This window comes from Gambusia affinis, linkage group LG05, assembly GCF_019740435.1.
Source record: "Gambusia affinis linkage group LG05, SWU_Gaff_1.0, whole genome shotgun sequence".
Taxonomy (NCBI): domain Eukaryota; kingdom Metazoa; phylum Chordata; class Actinopteri; order Cyprinodontiformes; family Poeciliidae; genus Gambusia; species Gambusia affinis.
In genome coordinates, this window is record NC_057872.1 from 10,032,079 (window position 1) to 10,052,024 (window position 19,946).

Consider the following 19,946-nt stretch of genomic DNA (forward strand, 5'->3'; position numbering starts at 1 on the left):
GATAGTAAACTGGGATACAGCTTATTACCCATCTGACTTTCTGTGAAGTAAGCAACCATTGCCATCATTTGATTAAAATTTTGGTTTCACTGACAAACCAAATACTTTTTTGACTCTTTATATGCATGTTAAAGTTGATCACGAATTCCCACATGGAAAAAATTAAGATGGTTAACACAGTGATAATAATATCTGTCAAGTGACAGCTCGTTAATGCTGTTCTGGCAGACATACTGATGTTTTAGCTCAAAGCTGCACTCCATTTAACACAGAATTATTGCCCTGTTCTCTCACTAATACTTACAGTTGGCAATTTCTTCTCTTCTTTCTGTAGCGCAGCTGTTCTTCGATCAAAGCTACATTTTTACTTGATGAGTGTGCCTGACGAGGCAGCAACCTGCGTCACTTTAGATGACGCTTGTTATTGTGTATTTATGCTTATCTTAACTACTTGTCAGGTGATGGCTTCAGCCTGACCACTACAGCTGCTCTCAGTTGTGAATTAGTCACCCACTGACTCCTATTTAAATACTAAGTTTAAACTGAGTAGCCCTTTTCCTGATGAGTAACTTCCGTCCCCTAGAGGAGTGGTCCCCATCCCCCAGGCCGCGGACCGGTACCGGTCCGTGGACCAATTGGTACCGGGCCGCAAAAGAAATAATTTAATATTTCCGTTTTATGTATTATTTGAGTCTGGATGATCTTTTATTTTGAAAATCCTTTAACCGGATTCTCTTGCGCACCAACATTGAGCCCACAAGCAGCAAAATGAGTAAGAAACAGATCAAATGTCTTTGGGAAGTTTCTTTGCGAAGGGGAAAAGGCCCAGAGAAGAGACAGGAGAATATATTTATCCCGGTAGGTGATTCCCACATTCCAAGCCCGCTCTGCATGACATGCGGTGACCGGCTGGCTAATGAGACAATGAAGCCTTCAAACTGCTTCGCCATGTAGAGACCAAGCACCCTGTGCATAAGCAACACTTCTGGTGTCCGTGTCTCTCATCACTCCCAAATAGTAAAAAACATTTCCACATATCACTTCCGATGTCCACCTCAGTTGCCATGTCAGCTGTTTGAGATTCCCCTCCATTGTTATGTTACCACGCTTTCTGATTGGCTACCTGTCACATTCAACAGGCTGTATTCTCGCTCCCAGTCAAGGAAAACCCCAAAGGCTGAGATAATCGGGCCAAGACAATGTTGAATATGCCTGATTTGCAACTGAAAACAGAGGCATGCAGTATGAACACTTCAAGTGAAACAAGGTTGTGTTTTGTCTTTGACTTTTCCAGAAGAACCTCTTTGATTCTTAACACAGCTGGATAAACTAGTTGCTAGACAGCTACCTTTCATTTTGTCCTGTTTCATAGCAAACAGTCTTAGTAGAAAAAGTTAAGAAAACCTAGACATTTCTAAAATGAATCTGGCAGTCACGCTTAATGGGTCCCTCAGATTATGTCACTTTCCACAAGGTCAGGATGAGTGCTTTCAAGAGCCTAAGTAATGATTGCTCACAATGAGATGAAAATACATTTTAAAATACTTAATATCCTCATCTCAACTTATCTGAATTTTTTTTATGTCTTCAGTTTTTGGAAAATAAAATTTCACTTCAGGGAAGCGTTTCCTCTCTGAAAAAAAAAAAAAAATCACAGACAATAAGTCTGACATTTTACTTCTAGAAAGCTATTGTTAACTCTGTTTCAGACAGCAGTCTAACAGAATTGGTGTTAATTTTACTTTAGTTTCTGTCTGGCAGATAATCCACATGCTGTTTGACTTACATTTTTACTGTTTGGAAATTTTTACTCTAACCTTTAACTATTCTGTGAGAGATTTTTCATGAAAAGCACAGCTTTATTCTCATATGCTCTAAATATTTTCTCTAGGTTAAAATGATTTATTCTAAAATACAGACAACACTGTTTTCTAAACATTCCTTCAACAATGAGTTTCCAGTTGCTCTCACATAAATTATGGCTTAGTTTTTTGGAAAAATTCAAAAAACGAACCCACATGGATAGTAAACTGGGATACAGCTTATTACCCATCTGACTTTCTGTGAAGTAAGCAACCATTGCCATCATTTGATTAAAATTTTGGTTTTACTGACAAACCAAATACTTTTTGACTCTTTATATGCATGTTAAAGTTGATCACGAATTCTACATGGAAAAATTAAGATGGTTAACACAGTGATAATAATATCTGTCAAGTGACATGGCAATGCTGTTCTTGGCAGACATACTGATCTTTTTAGCTCAAAGCTGCACTCCATTTAACACAGAATTATTGCCCTGTTCTCTCACTAATACTTACAGTTGGCAATTTTTCTCTTCTCTGTAGCGCAGCTGTTCTTCGATCAAAGCTACATTTTTATGCTTGATGAGTGTGCCTGATCGAGGCAGCAACCTGCGTCACTTTAGATGGCAGCTTGTTGTGTCTATTTATGCTATCTTAACTACTTGTCAGGTGATGGCTTCAGCCTGACCACTACAGCTGCTCTCGGTTGAATTAGTCACCCACTGACTCCTATTTAAATACTAAGTTTAAACTGAGTAGCCCTTTTCCTGATGAGTAACTTCCGTCCCTAGAGAGTGGTCCCCATCCCCCAGGCAGCGGACCGGTACCGGTCCGTGGACCAATTGATACCGGACAAAAGAAATAATTTAATATTTCCGTTTTATGTATTATTTGAGTCTGGATGATCTTTTATTTTGAAAATCCTTTAACCGGATTCTCTTGCGCACCAACATTGAGCCCACAAGCAGCAAAATGAGTAAGAAACAGATCAAATGTCTTTGGGAAGTTTCTTTGCGAAGGGGAAAAGGCCCAGAGAAGAGACAGGAGAATATATTTATCCCGGTAGGTTCCCACATTCCAAGCCCGCTCTGCATGACATGCGGTGACCGGCTGGCTAATGAGGCAATGAAGCCTTCAAACTGCTTCGCCATGTAGAGACCAAGCACCCTGTGCATAAGCAACACTTCTGGTGTCCGTGTCTCTCATCACTCCCAAATAGTAAAAAACATTTCCACATATCACTTCCGATGTCCACCTCAGTTGCCATGTCAGCTGTTTGAGATTCCCCTCCGTTGTTATGTTACCACTCTTTCTGATTGGCTACCTGTCACATTCAACAGGCTGCATTCTCGCTCCCAGTCAAGGAAAACCCCAAAGGCTGAGATAATCAGGCCAAGACAATGTTGAATATGCCTGATTTTAGATCGGAGCAAAAAAAACAAAAACAAACAAACAAACAAACAAAAAAAGTCTTTAGCAGTACACCAACTTGCAGAAGCATTAACTGACGGTTCCTCCCCTCTTCCCACCCCGATCTCCTGGCCGCAGTAAAATGGACCTTACCAAGCTCCGCTCAAAACCGACCCACGTGACCGCAAGTCTCACAAGCAAAGCTTCATAGCCATTGTTTCTATGTAAAAATGACTCCATTAGTGCATCATTTCTACCGGATTTTCAAAAATATATGCTACTACAATGGACACTACAGGTTTCTCAGTCACAAGCTGGTTGCAAACCTGAGGCCAGCAGGTGACAGTCAGTTATGGTAGATCTGAAATTTGGTTTGATGACCTCAATATGAGAAACTACAGACTGATAAGAGGAACCAAAGAGCTCTGTAAAAGTAAAGGTAAATCTTCTGAAGCTGGGATATAATTAGGTTAGGTTAGGTTTGCAACCAGCTTGTGACTTAGAAACCAGTAACCTCCTCCCTGATGATGACATGAACTTGTTAGTTCCTCTGTCCATTATAGTAGTTGATATATTGTGAAAATCCGGTAGAAATGGTGTCATGTTTCCAGTCATGTTTACATAGAAACAACATTCTGCAAAGCTTTGTTTGTTAGACTTGCGGTCACGTGGGTCATTTGTGGGCGGAGCTTGGTAAGGTCCATTGCCAAGACTTGACCAGTCCGGTAGGGGACCACTGCTCCAGAGAGCTTTTGATATTATTTATAGATATTTGCATCAGGAACATTTTCCGTTTCAACATTTTCAGAACAACAAAATACATTAGAAATGTTCAAGACAGGAAAATAGCTCAAAGATATGGTGCAGAAATTACAGGATGTTATTTTTGTAGTGCTTCAGACACTCTTGTGTCATGAGGAAAAATAAACAGTCCAATTTGTGAAGCGATTAACAAGGCAACATAGACAACAGGAAATAATATTTAGGCAAATTATTGGGCTTTGTCTGGGCTTGCCTGCAGGCATGATGCTGACATTGTGGTATGTTACAACAGAGACTGAGAGCTGCCTTCACTGCACACATAGAGAAGACAAGGGGGTGGGGATGCGGGTGGGGAGAATCCTGTCAATCTACTGAAATCTCAATTAGGACAAAACACACAGTTGTGAAGAGTGTGATCATTGTGTTTACTCACCAGTCAGATTTAGAGTAGCATTTATGCTAATTTCATCACCCAATTATGTATTTGTCACATTGGGTGCTGTACCATGGATTTCATTTTGAAGGTTTATTTGCTATATTTATCTGCATCAGACATGGTGACATTCATATCAGTTAGTTAACTGCACCATTGCTTATCAAAGCCATTTCATGTAAACATTGAAGCTATCTCAATGTTTTCGTGTAAACATTAAGGTGTTTTAATGTCCTATCGTGAGAAATGCGATGGAAAGACTACGTAGTGCAATAACGTGCCTCTTTGTTTTATGCTTTTCAGCTTTTAACATCTGTCTGTCATTGAAGATGCTGGATTTGGAAATGTTGGGATGTTTTTCAAATTTCTGGTCTTAGGTAAGTCTAAAGTTTCACTAATATAGAACACAAAAGCCAGTTTAAATGAGAAGTAGGAAAATGCTGTTTTAAAGCCAGTTCATATTTATTTGTGCCCCTTTACAACAGGAAGACTAAACAATATATTTTAAGGTCTTTTACTTCTTAAGGAGAAATCCAAATCAGCTAAAATCAAATTATACTTACCTGAATTACCTTACTCTATTGTCTTACAAAAAAGTTCCTGAAATAGATATGTACAGTTCCTCGCTAACTAAATTTGCAATGGCAACAGAACGGCAATGCATTGGTTTATTGTTCTCCCCCACCCCTACTGATATCTATTCTGTTAGTTTTTTGTAAGTATTTTTTATTTATTTTTTTTTTCACCATAGTAACATCTAGAGTTTGGGGGATCCTGAATTAGACATGTCATTCATCTACTTAGCCAAAATCCACCCACTGAACTGGCAAATCTAGTAGTTGTGATATTTCTGGTGAAATGAACAAAACGCATTGGAAAAAATTCACGGTCTTGCTTGGTTTGTCCTACCTGCATATACTTTTGCTTATTATCCTCCTCATTCCCATGTTTTACCGATTAAACTTCAGTATCTTAGAAGCCTTAATTATAAAAAACAATGGTTGAAATGTTCATGAATGTCATGTATTTATTCAACCCTAACCATGTTGCCTGTAACTGAGCAAACCACCCTGGCATAATGTTCAATTTTAATTTGTCACCATCACTTTTCCTGAGTCATATGTAGAGCTGCTACGTGTGCAGACAGGTAGTGCAGTTCAGTTAATTAGCTCACTCAGATATTGGTGCTTGCAACACCTCAACTCTTTTTTTTTATTGGCAGTGCAAAATTTAAAGTGTCACGTTGGAAACAGTAGTGGATGGTGCAATGTGATAGCGACAGTGTTTGACCTATCGTGTGTTCTGTAACTATTACTACCCCTTTAACTTTCACCTGATGTCATATTATAACAACTTTAATGGATTTTATTTTGATTATGTGTGATAGATGAATATAATATAAACTATAACTCAAATTTGAAGGGAAAATAATAAGTATCTGTTTATATTTAAGAACCTGAAAAAATACCTTGTATTTGCATTCATTACCATTTACTCTACCGCCACAATAAATCAACTCTAGTGGCAGAAATTGCCTTCAGAAGTCATCTAATTAGAAATCCACATGAATGTGTGTAACTGAATCTCAATATCAGCAAACAGTCTGTGAAAATCCCATTGTTGTCAGAGAAGGTTAGTGAACTACCAGCAGGAAGCAAAAGAAGACCGGTGAACACAACTGACAGGTCAGAGGTTGCGTTGTAGTGAAGTGTAAAAGTAGGGTTAGGTTACCAAACATCACTAAGCTTCTCACAGATTACTGTTCTATCTATCATGTGAAGATGGAAAGAGTATGGCACAACTGCAAACCCTTTGGAGTATATGAAAAATGCATGTGTGGACCAAAACTGAAAATGGACATCACCCTAAACACACCATGCTGTCTGAAACATGGTGGTGAGAACATCATGCTGTGAGAATGCTTTTCTTCAATATTCACCAGGAAGCTGGTTAGACTTGATAGGAAGAGAGATGGAGTAAATACATGACAATGACAGGCTGTCGAAATATCTAGAGACATTGCTTTGCTGCAAAAACTGATTTCACAAGAAATGAAGTTGCTTAATAATTAGCTACTTTTACTTGCTCTATGTCTGTTTCAAAGAAACTTAACACCAACCCAGAACGGAAGTTCAAAAGATTAATCGAGGACACGGAGACTCTTTGCACCCTCATTAGGTAATTCTCCTGCCAATAAAAGCCACCGAGCCAATAATGATATAAAACAAGGTCGAAGCAATTCATATAGGCACTAGCCTCCCTATGACTTTACACGGACAAGCAACTATAGACGGATGGAATTCCTATAAGCTATCAACAATAAACCTAAACATGATTTTACTTTCATTAAAAGTTCCCACACAAGAACTCGACATTGGGAAGAGGGTGATCTCAGGCTTGTTGGGGTGCAGCTGACCATAAGAAAAGAAGGTCTTATCAAGGAGAAGGGCGTATTTTTTACATTCTGTTCCCGTGCCCTTTTTCAGTGTGCTTGCATTGTTTGGCAACCCTTCTCACACTTGCACACACACCTACACACGCGCACACACACACACCGTCAGAGGGCAGAAGAACCTTTTCATGCATGGCTCACTGTTCTTATGTAAGAGTGCTACTTAAACCTGGTTACATGATGTAACAGGCAGCACTGTGTCAGTGGGTCACTGTGCCACACAGCCACTTAACTCTGCACCCTCTCCAAGTTGTGGCCTTTTTCTGGGCATGTGAATGGAGTGTTGTTGTGGGCTTTTTGCCTGGTCATACATATCAGAGTTCTTGCATGAGTGGAATGTTTTAGGTGTTAAAACATCTTCAGAAATTTGATTCGAGCTTTGCTGCACCTACAAAGTGCCAGTAGGGGGGTCTCTCTCTGTTTCCTAGTTATGTTTTGCCTTCTCACCAGCCCAATCTCACTTCATTCTTTCTTCCACATCTGCTTCCCCAGCCGGACAGTCGGTGCGTGTCTTTCTCAGCCTCCTTTGAGCGCAAACACACTCACAGAAACTTGAAGGAAGGCAGGACCGACCACTCCCACCCTCCTATAGTTCCATGATGAACACTGAGGGAGAGAGAGAAAGACACAACGGGGAGAGGAAGAGACGGATAGAGGGAGGAGCGTAGCTGCGCCGAAGCCGAGCCCCTCTGTGCCTCCGCACGCAAAGCGGAGCAGACGCCAGCAGCCACACAAACACGTTCCCCTCTCAGTTACATGCACAGTCACACACATACCGCACCACCACCGCCGCCGCTGCTGCCACCACCACCACCACTACTCACACACACACAGTCACAGACACAGTGACGGCTGCCAGGCTTAGTGGGAAGCAAACCATCAGGGAAAGAGCCTGAGAAGAAAGAGAGGGATTGCCGAGGGGAAGAGAAGAAGAGAGAAAAGAGTTGGAGGGGCACCTTGTGGATCAGAAAGGATTTTCCGTTTTTTTGTGAGAGAGTACGTCTGGATAAGGCTATCTGCCTTTTATCAAGGCTTTTTCCTCTTTGCTCATCCTCCGTGCAAGACTCCAGCGATATCTACCTATCTATCCCTGGAGCTTAACAAAAGAGGGAGGGAGTGAGGGGGAAAAACAGTCACAGCTTCAGCTCCAGACCATCCTCTCTCCTCCTCTACTCCTCTTCCTCCTCCTTCTGTTCTCTCTCCGGTTCCACATCCATGTGTGAGTTCATCGCTGATTCCAGTGTCTTTTGAGGATAGAGGAAGAAGGACGCCGTGTGTTCTTCAGGATACAGCTGGGCTCCCCTTGGGATCAGGTTCTTCGTCAGATTTAAGAGAGGGAAAGAAACAAGGGGGACTGGATAAAAACGGATAAAAGAGACAAAACAAGAGAAAGAGAGAGACATTGGAAGACAAATTGAGGGGCATGTTCAGGGCACCAGAGAAGAGGAGTGAGTCTAATTTCTAGTCCACATAGTGTCAAGAACCGGCAAGCAGAACGCAACCATTCATTCCACATCCTTCTCTTCCCTCTCCTCTTACTCCCTTTTAGTCCTGCGCTTCAGTTTTTCTTTATTGTTCCCTCTTTTGCTACTATCTTTCTGAATTTTTGCTCTCCTAACCCCACACATCCGTATCCTCAACCTCTTTCTTCTGCTACCCTGGCTCCACGCTTTCCAAACCCCTCAAAACGACAGTCCCTTGCAAGCTCCAATCAGGCTGAAATCCCATGCACGGTGCGTCCTCCTGTCGACCTCGTACATCTAACACCTTAATAGCAAGAGAAGCGTGCTCTCTCTGCATCCACTCTTGGAAACAGCCCTCCTGAAGGATCCAGGCCAGTAGTTGGAAGTGATTGTACCCCACCTGTGAGCTTCTATCTCCAGCCTCCAGGACCTTCAGTTGGATTCTAGCTACATGGGAAAACGTTTGGAGCAGCAGCCAATGTACCCCCACTACACCTACTACTACCCCCACTATCTCCAGACGAAGGTAGGACGACCCAGTCAAGTTGACCTATTTTAATCCTCGATTGCGCAAAATTTGTCTTTTATCCTGTAAATGGCTTAAACTTGCTGGGTTTTTTTTTGTTTGTTTTTTTTACTGTTAACTATTTAAAGCTTAGGCTCAATCGGAAATAAATCCACATAAAGCAAAGTTTTTAATTATATTGTTCAAGTTCAAGAGGCTGTAGATATTTGCCCTGAAATGGACAAAATGAAGCTTTTTGAAGAATACATCCTGGAAGAAAGGGAAAGATCTGAAATTCTACACATTAGGTCTGGTGAGGAAACAATTTGGAAGGTGTCAGACTAACTGCTGGATGTGTTTATGAAACAAAACAGGGTCTGGTCTTGTAACCAGAGGACACCAATGTCATTCAATTGGATCTTTTCCCTTCTTCCTTTCTGGGTTCTTGACCCTGTCCTCCCACCTCCAACCCACCCCAACTCCCACCAGCTAGAAGTTCAAGTTCAGGGCAGGGGGCCCACACTTCCCCCTTGGTGCTTTTTTTTCAACACCTCCTCCTAATTTCCCTTTCTCCACAGCACCGTGCACCGTTTCCGTCTACTGGTCATTGATGGCATTTTTGCAGAAATGATTGAATCTTTTATACTGCTCAAGTTACCTAGAATGCAGAAAAATGCCCTCACTTCTTTCTTGGTTCTTTCAGATTTATTCCAGTCCTCCTACTTACACTTGCATGGGCTGTCTTGATAAATACATTTCACAAAAGCATACACTGACACACTCTGACTATCCCACCACCAAGAAGCAGAAAATGGATTGCGAAGGCCTGATCGATTACTCCTGCATCATATCACCCGCCGTTCCCTTTGTTTGCCGCTATTCATCTGTTTTTCTCTTGCACGATAGTAAACGTGAGGAGTTGGCAGTTTCACAGCAATATTTAACAAACGTGCATGTGTCAGTGGGCAAGAGAGATGGGGAGAGGAAAAAGAGAAAGACGGTGTAGGAGTCGGATGCTGTGAAAATAGAGAGATCACGCTATCGAGTGGACTCAATGTGGGAAGAGCAGGTAAAAGAAATGATTGCTCAGCTGATAAAAATATGTTGAACTGTGAGCCATCCAGCACATTTCGGAATTATAGTTTTGTTGGAGAAAGGATCACACATACTAAAGACTGGAGATTTTGTAGCCACAATTAACGCAAGAAGCTTCAAAGTATGTGACATTTTCAAAGACTTAAACAAGAACATTGCAAAAAATAGCTATAACCTATAAACGTTTAAGGAAACAAACACTAACTTGATTATAACAATTCCAATCAGTAAACTTTAGATGTAATCTAATTACAAGTAGAGTTAACCTGTGTGCAATTTCATCTGCTGTTCTACGAAAGCCTCAAAGGTTGAGAACATTTTATAGCAAATAGCAACATGAAGCCCAAGGAACAAGCAGAGAGATTAGGGATAAACTTGCTTAAAAACACTGCTTAAAATTTCGAAATATTTCTAAGGTTATAAAACAAATTCCAACTTTGAACTTCTCAGAGTACCGTTTAATCCCTCCTTCAGAATTGGAAAGAGTTTGCCACAACAACACATGGCTAATCAGGGATGCAACCAAGTGGGTTCTGGGAGCTGCAGAGGTCCACAGCTCAGGTGATAGTATCTGTTAACGAGACAACAGTTTTTTATCTGCCTCACAAATCTGGAAAAGTGGAAAGTAATCAGAAATCCCTTTTGCAGGTTTCCACAGGCCTTGCACTACACATTGTGCTTCGTATGGCCATCATTTGTTCTCCACAAGTGATGGACATGCAAAACATTATGTGTAGCGGTAAACTAACTCTGTACATCAACATAAACACATCATCCCCATTTAATTCTGATAATTTTTTTTTTTTTTTTACATTTTCAAGCATTTGTGCTATCATTATTTCACATTTTCACACATTACATTTGTTATACGCTCAAAGGCAAGTAGGTGTATGTACATACTCATATATTCTTGGATGAAAGTGTAACTGTTTATTGTGTTAAAATGGCTCAGTCAAAGTAAGAATCTGGATGTGTGTCCTTTTCATTCCTCTTCACAATAATACATCCATAATACATCCATTTTGTTTGTAGTGTGTACAAAAGCACTCATTTGTACGCACTACAAATGAGTGCTTAACATGACAAAATACAAATATTGAATTTAACTTCTGCAAGGCATTCACAGAAAAAGGCAACTTTAAAACAAGTAAAGGATGTTTGACAGCTTCATTTAAAAAGGTTTCATGTTGGTGGAGATTTCGACTATTCTTTAGCTCCCTACATCCCATGTCTCACTGCCACAGATTGTGAATAATGTCAGTTTATAACATTGATGATAAAGACACATTGAGTCTAATGCACAAATAATGTTTTGATTGGTGGAAATAATGCCTATACAATTACCGTATTAGGTAAACTGACAAAGCAAGATTTAGAATAATACTGATATGGCTCTGAAATGTTTGGTTGAACCACATCAACATATTTTTGCCTCTTTTTTTGGCTCACAACAGTTGAATTAATCTGAAAAATGACTCACAGGATTTTGGCAATCACATTTGCATTTCACATTTTGAATAGCATCAGCATCTTCCACTCATCCGATGATTCCAGACTGTCTGTGTTCACATTTGCTAGATGACTGATGTTTTTAAGGATGCAATCCAGACAAACAAACAGAAGCTGGGAATAATTTCTTAATGCACATCAGGGATTTGGTTGTCATAAACAACAGCTCTAATGACAGGCGTGCCTTTTTCTCTACTAAACTGGAAGGGTAAATATATAGACAGCTTCCTGGCAGCAGTAACGGCTGCCACTAGATTTCCCCTTCATGTAAAAGACAGTCGAGATATTGAACGTGTCTTGGAAAATCGTTTGTTCTTCAAAATAAATGTGAAAATTGCTCATTATTGTGTAGTTCAGGTTTAAAGCTGCAGTTGGTAACTTTTTCTAAAAAATGTTTTTAATTTGTTACACTGTAATTATGTCCTGACAGTATAACATGAGACAGTCTGAAAAGATCAAGCTCCTCTGCCTTCTACCTGTGGTCCTACTGCAACCTGCACAAATACACCACTCAGTCAGAAACCACCAATCAGAGCCGGGATGACGGTCTTATCATTGTTAATGAAGCTTGTGTATGCACTGCTCACACCCTCCCACTTGTTTTCTGCTATGCTAAAGCTCCAGCGCCACAGTGGGGCCTGCTGTTAATGAGTGAACTAGCAAAACTGGCAACCGATGATGGTGGATAAATGGTTTTCCTGTAACAGTACATTGTTTCTCTGCCATTAACACATTGAGCAGCACGTACACAAGTTCTATTACCAGAGGTAAGGCCTTTCTCTTGGCTCTGATTAGTTGTTTAAGACTGGGAGCTGTTCATTTCTGCAGATGACAGAAAGATTGCAGAGGAGCTTGATTAATTTTTTCCTCAGATTGTACGTCTCATGTAATACTGTCGTAACACAATGACAGTTTTAGCAAATGTGCAAAAAAACTCATCTGTTTTTAAGTCAGTACCTACTACAGGTTTAAGATGGCTGGTATGTGCTGTATATTTATAACTCTCTGTTAGTTGGATTTTTGGTCAATTGATGTCCAGTATTCAATCCATAAATTTACTTGTGATTTTCACCTTCAAAACAAAAACATACAGTACTATCTTAACAGAGCAATGAGGACTTTCCCAAAACTGTTCAAACAGCCAGTTATCTTTGTGTATGTAAACTTGTGACTTTAATGAAAGTGAAAAAAAAAGAAGAAAAAATTCTCTCATTTTTGTAACATTCAACAAATTGAAATTGTTAGCGCCGAATAGGTTTTGTTTTGCTGTTCTACCCAATGGTTATCATTGTTCTTCATTGTGCCACCACATTTTTACTTAACAGCCAAAACTGCTAAATAGTTTTAGCAGTTAAGTTCCTAAAGGCATTGAGGCAACACGGCCCATTTTTAACCCCTACTGTGTTAGGTTTACAGGAAACAAAGTTGTCTCTTGTTTATTTTTCTGTCATAAATAATAAAGCAGTATTTCACTATCATTTCAGTAAATCTGAAGATTTATTCAGTGATCCGTACTTTTATTACCTAAGACATTACACCACATGCCCATGTAGGTGGGATTACCTCCGGTGTTTGATGCACGCCTGTCACCCAGTTTTATGTGTACAGATGTCTCCATCCCACATGGCTCTCTTGTTTCCATGATTTATCTCCATCCTATTCAAGGTCATGTAATTTCTCTCAAGTATCTGCAACAGGCATCTGGCCCGGACCATCACTTCATTTCTTACACCCCATCCATCCCTCAATCCACCGCTCTTCCCACCAGCCCACTCTGCTTTTCTTTCTGCTGTCAAGGTCAAATCAAATTGGATCCTCGGTGGCCAGACCTCCACCGAGTGTACGCTCTCAGCTGTGGTTATACTGTGAAGGGTGTGTGCGCGGGTTTTAGCAAATACGTTTGCAGATAAATAAAAGCTGCTTCTGTGTGTACGGTTCGAAGCCGTGACTGTACATGAAAAAGCAACTTTTTCTCACAATTCATGTGTGAGACTGAATGCATTTGCTCACTTCTGTGTGGATGAAGCACAGGAGCCCATCATGCAGGTAACATGAGTGTGGGTCTGCGAAGTCACTCCCCCCTGCCTGACCCTGTTCACAAAGCAGCTTGCTGTCATTAAAGCTCAGTGGGTCCCAAAAGAACAGTTTTGTGTGTTTCGAGCACTAAGAATAACCCGCTTATACATCTGTATGGATCTTGGCAGTGGCTTTGTAGATCAATCTAGCTGTGTAAGTCTGACTTACAAAGTCTATGTGTGTAGGTGTACAGTAGGTTTTTTTGTTTGTTTGTTTCATAAGAACACGCAACAAAAACAGACTAAACCTGCTGCATTTATTGTGTGATCTGTGTTAAGCAGTTTGTTTTGTTTTGCTCACATTTGACCTATTGTACTATGCTGAAGTGTGAGCACGTCTTCTTCTTTTTTTTTTTTTTTATCGCATTGCAAACACGGTATTTTTGGTGTATTGTGTGTGACAAGCCAACACGGAGTTGCATAAGATCTCAAGCTCAGTGAGACTGGATGAACAGCATCTTGAAATTGACTGGATTTAATTAATTACAATTAATTTTGAGTGGGATTTTAAAATAAATGAATATGTTTTGTTCCAAACCTTTACATCCTGGCTCTGGCTACATGTGTAGCATTGCTGTCTTGCTTAAAAGGGAACCTCTGCCCCAAGCTCATGATTTTTGAAGCCTTTCCAAGTTTTCTAACATGACTGCTCTATGTGTAGCACATCCATCTTCCTATCACCTCTGAACTGTTTCTCCTAGAGAAAAATATGTCCATATCATGATGCTGACACCTTCATGTTTCACTGTGGGGATGGCGCAGTGTTAGTTTTCTGCAACATTCAAGATTTTACATGTTGGCCAGACGTTCAATTTTGATTTAATTTGATCATAGTGCCTTTTTACACATACTTCTTGTACTTCAAAGGTGCCGTAATTGTAGGGATAATGAATTTTAATTGACATGCATGAGTATTTTGCACACCAGTAAAATATTTGCTCTTCTGCATCAACTCCCTCTACCCTTGATGCCCACTCCTAATACATAATTTATTGGCTGAGATGGCAAAAACCACAAAGAGCAATGGGGGGGCATTGTGATAAAAGAAAAGAGCCATATAGTAAAACAAAGGATGGCAAAGGAAAGGCATCGCTAATGTAGCACCTAGCGAAAAGTTCAAAGACTGGGAGATGTTTTCTTTTCATAAGCCAATCCTGCTTAATATTTCCGCACAACTTTATGCCTGACCATGATGCTTTCCACAGAACAGCAGAATTTTTACTGAGATTAAAATTTAGAGAAGAGGACTGCTTATTGATGAGATGATGCTAAAGGAAATTGTTTCTAACAGGATTTTATTTAGTGGTGTCAGACTAAAGGAGGGCGAATACAAATGAATGCTACGTTTCCTAGATTTTTGAAGAAAAAAAAATTAAATGCATCTCATTCATGCATTAGTTCATGGTGGTCCATCACATAAAATCCCACTAAAACGCATTAAAATGTCTGAATGTAACATGACAAAATGTAAAAATGTTGCATGGGGTTCAAATACTTCTGCAAGAAACTTCATTAATAATTTATTTTTGATATAAACCTTCTTTTCTCTTTTAGAGTGCAAGCCCTCAAACATACTTGGCTCCTCACACTCAGGCCCACAACACATGACCTTCCTATGAACGCAGTTATGAAATAACTAGCTTAAACCAACAACGATAAGCCAGGCAGATGATGGAACCTGTGAAAAAGGGTTGCTCTCAAACACAAGTTTGCTCTTGCTCTGCCTCCATAATGGGCTATAGGTTCACTCGTTGTACATTAGCAGGGACTGTGGAGGAACGGCATGTCCTCTTGTACAAACTCAGTGTTCCTTAATCAGGACTATAAGAGGGTAGGAGGGGATCAGTTGAGAGCTGATGCTCGCATGCTGCTCTATGATTTGTCTAAATCTATTCAGGGGATACAAGAGATTCTTGGGATTTTCCTAATTGCCGCATGAGCTGCTTTCAGTTGGGGTACTTCTGACGCATGCGCTCCTCCTCACCAATCATAAGAAATTACTGAATGAAAACATCTTACTACTAAAAATAATAAGCACAATGAATAATCCCATAAGAAAGTCTGCTGGCTTTTTATTGTTCCTGTGATCTTTGTTAGTGTTGTCCTGTGGCTGTGCCGGAATGCGTTGGCACAGCGAATTTTAAGGCACTAACAATAAAATCTGACATCTTGGCTTTTTATGAAGTCAAAAAGTGGAATTCATTATGAATATGACTTCTGGCTTGGAAAAGGCAAATGTCCTTTGGCGCACCGGTATTACATATTATTCACTTATATTGCTCGGTACCCCAATTGAAATCTTTCACTGTGAAGCGTCAACCTGCTGGATACCTCATTTAAACTGCGTTTAGACTCATAATAAATGTGTGAGTTACATCATCCTGGCAAATTTAAGTCCAAACACTTTCGCCAAAATTAGGTTTCATAGCTGTAGAAGCAGCATGAGGAAGGCAAAGTTCACGTCACACAACGGAGTCATGTCTTTTCAGATTAAGGACCTTGTTTATGGATATATTGCAGAACTAACCTGTAAGTTGTATAAAAAGAAGTCTTTTTAACATGAAAAAAGGAATCTTACCAAATGATCAATTGAAAACACATGTTCATTAAAGTTTTTGAAATTTCACAAGATTATATAAACTTTTTTTGGATATTAAATGGATCAGTTTTCCACCATCAGTCAGTTCAAATCCAAGTTCAAATCCAAGCAGCCCAAACTCCACTCATTGCTAAGGGATGCAGGTTATAATATCAGTATTAAAACTTACTGCTGACTGAAAGAAAAAAGAAAATTATATATTTATATAAATTTGTTCATTTTTTCTTGATTGAAGCAGATCAAATTATAATTTTTTTTGTGTACTGCTACAGCACTAGTCAATACACCCTTGGCTAGCTCCAACACGCTTCATTAAATTGGTGTAAATATAAATACAGACTAGCACTAATTTCTTTAGTAGCCTCCTAAATGTACATATTTTTAAGTACTGTGTCATCCAGCAATAAAGCATATAACACATACAGAGCACTAATTCTTCAGGACTGGACCTCTTGTCTAATGCTTTACTTTTTACCGTCTAGTATTCTTACACACAGCAAATAGTTTTAATGCTCACAACTGCAGAAGAATATTTTGGAATTGGCTTTTCAAGGCTCTCATACTAATATTGACACTTCTTCTAATCTTCCTTTAAGTCTTTATTTCTCTGATCGTCAATCTGTCCTAACTGAACCTCGTATATTTCTATGTGCAGATCTTCATCAGAACAAGCACATCTGAATGTAACCGTTCTTCCCACCGGTTTGAAATCTTTTCATCCTCCGATGATGATTGGATGGAGATGTGAATCTTTGATGAGTATCACAAAGAGTGAGATTAGAGCGTCTAAAGAGGCCGAGGGAATGTGTGTGTGTGGGGGGGGAGAAAATAAAGTGGAATTATCAACCAGCCGATCATCAGCTTGCCACAGATCAGTGTGCTAATATGCTCAGCGGCACACAAGGAGCTTTAATTAAGGTAATGAGAAACAGCATTCAGCTGATATCAAAGTAATGACACATGCGGACACGCCTGGACATCCAAGTGGAATATCGCCTGTCTTCAAAAATGAGCTTTTCACATTCAATTACTCTCCATCATGCTCTAGATAAATGTGGTCAGTGGTTGGCTTGGCTGTGATGAGCAAACATAAAGGCGGAGGGCGGTGTGGGGGGATTGGTGGGGTACTCATAAGATGGAAATACAAATCTGTAAACACAAGGACGACACAAAGAAATTGATTAACTCATCGTCTCATCTTCCGTTTCATATTAACTTTCTCCTTCATTCCTTGACTCCCTCTGTGGCTGTGTCCCCTTCGCCCTCCTCTCCCCCCTTTTCCTCAAACATAAAGAACTACGCCTCAGCTGAAAGTGTGACTATAAATTATGCAGTGCACATCTTGCACACGCACCGACAAGGAACTGTGTGTGTTTAGCAGGCAAAGTAAACAGGGGATAAAGGGTTTATGGCCGTGCATGCATTCTGCCCAAGCCCTGTTTCTTCTCACACATCTGCCTGTCTGCATCGGTTGGAGTTTTACAGCTGACAATATTAGCATGTGCACTTTGTTTAAGGAGCCATCCGTTCTGTTTGGATTTCAGCCCTGATCTCAATAGTGTTGTGTGCCAGTTTAGACGCGAGAGAGTGGCCTTATGTTGCCGTCTTTTAATGCCCAACCAAACACTCACCCTGGTTTTTTTTATGCCCCTTTTCCTGTCTTTCTCCCACTGTGTTCTGGGCTCTCTCTCCCTCTCTCCTACCATCTGTTCATACTGCCTGTAGTTTTTACTGCATAAAAGGGACTCTCCTAACCACCCATATATGTCCATTTATTACTCTCTGTGGGCTGTTCTATTCTGGTACCAGTGTTCAGTAGTGGATGCTGACCGTTGCCCCACTGTGCAGAACAGTGTTGGAAAAGCTTCGGCAGGTCGGTACATGCACACAGCCGTGAGAGGAGCTCACCGTTCGCAGTTTTGGGAATGAGAGATATGTGGCGAGAGAGAGAGAGAATGAAGCAGGGAAGAAAAAAATCTGAAGTAATAGGGAAATAGAGTGAGACAAATCAAAAAAAGAAAGAAAAAAAGAGAACAGATGGTCATAGCAAAAAAAGGGAGAAAAAAAGGCAGATAATGTTCCGATGGGAAATAAGAGTGATGCTGTGAGAGAGATTGAAGTTGCAGACTTGGTCAGGGAATAATGGGGCTGCTGCATTTTTAATAGTTGGCCACTTTGTAGCGACCCTTGTCTAATGGATTCTCTTCCTCTTAAAAGCTCCTGTCAGAGCCTTTAACCTCAAACAGTTATTCTATGGAAATACCCGAGAGCTTCAGTACTTCCTCATATGAGCGTCAGTAATTTAACTGGTAGCCAACGTGCTACAGGTCTAATTTGTACACAGATGTCTTGGCAGTTGTCTTTAAAGCTCAGATTACAAAGAGCTATGATTTTCAAAATGTGATACTAGCACAAGTTGTGGTAACTGGAGAGCATTTGGTTGTGCTCAATGGAGATATTGAACTCACCTATCTTGAAGGTAATTGTGAACAAACTAACTTTTGATGTAGAGTTGGGAAACCCAGAACCATCTTAAAAGATAAATGCAGTGAAAAACAATTAAAATCTTCTTGTATGTAAGTGGAGAATGGTGAACCAGAGGCACATGTCGTTGAATGTTTATGCTTTGATCTATTTACCTCTGAAGTCAAAATTTGGAACTGGGAATTACATCAAACCCAATTTAGTTGTGTTCCAATTCAGGGAAAGTCCACTAAGATTTGATCATTGATATGCTGGCTGACCAGGCTGATTTCAATTAGCCAAACAAGCTGAGAACAACATATCTCTTTGTGTTTTATACCTTCAGACACTGTAGCAGCGAACCCACCAAAGAACATTGTTTGGTATTATGTCTATGAACGATTCGATGAGATTCAGAAATGTCATAAGTGCAGCAAATGTATTTATTCATTTACTGCAGCTGTCACTGTTTTAGGTACAAGGCAGCCATATTTAATTTAGAGGTCAGGGAGAAACCATTGATGTTCTCCCTCTGAATTTGTCTTTGTGGTAGTCTGTCTTTCTTTCCCTCTTTGCAGAACAAAGTGTAACTAAGTGTGGATCTATGGTTGTACAAAAAAATATTGCTCACTGAGATGGCTCTTGTTAGAGAAAGTTTGGGAAGCAATGAAGGAGACAAAAAGAAGCTATTAAAAACTTCAGGTAGGAGGATCTGACTGCCACTTTGTATTGTTCAACAGGGTACATGTGAAATAATCCATTTTCTGTAGTTCAGAATGGATATTTACAATGTTTAAGATGGTTGTTGGTGATTTTATTCCTTGGCCTTTTTATTTTTGTTCAGTTTTGTTTGTTTCTTACCCAGCTTCTGCCAACAGGAGCCAGTTTGTACAGATGGCCAGACAATTTAAATCGGCCTTGGGTACATTTTGTACCTGCTTTGACAACTGGTGTTGCAAAATAATTTTTTCCAAAGTCCACAGTAAGGAAATGTCATGATGTTTCTCCAATAAATAATGTTTACAACAACAGGTTGCTCCTGGGTATCTTGGGTCTGTCAGCAGTTATATTTCAGGCGGGCTGACTGGCCCAAACAAAGAGCAGAACTATAAAATATATTCAGTATCTGGATAATATATACAAGGTAAAATATTCATCAAAGATTTTTTCTTTTTTTGGGATTTAATGTCTCCATAATTTATAATAATAGTTAACTAACAGAAGAAATAAGCTGATAGGCAATGGTTGAATCAAGACATATCGGTACAAAAAGAGTTTTTACAAAATGGAAGTAGGAAGGAATTTAATGGCAGCACTGAGAAACAAACTAGAGACTATGAACTGGCAAGATTTTGAATTGCTTAGAAACCTAAAA

At 40.0% G+C, this 19,946-nt stretch overlaps 1 protein-coding gene across 7 annotated transcripts in view; it reads left to right on the forward strand.

Annotated features, from left to right (window-relative positions):
* The first annotated feature begins 4,713 nt into the window (after positions 1-4,713).
* Positions 4,714-19,946, forward strand: part of LOC122831627 (RNA-binding motif, single-stranded-interacting protein 3-like) — a 139,227-nt gene continuing 123,994 nt past the window's right edge. For 2 of the 7 annotated variants that reach the window (XM_044117961.1, XM_044117962.1), the window contains exon 1: positions 7,567-8,851. In XM_044117961.1, coding sequence (XP_043973896.1) covers positions 8,777-8,851 — 75 coding nt within the window. In that variant the 5' untranslated portion in view covers positions 7,567-8,776. Of the gene's footprint in view, positions 4,788-7,566; positions 8,852-19,946 lie in introns of those variants that run through there. The other 5 variants (XM_044117956.1, XM_044117959.1, XM_044117957.1 and 2 more) reach the window with 4 other exon arrangements.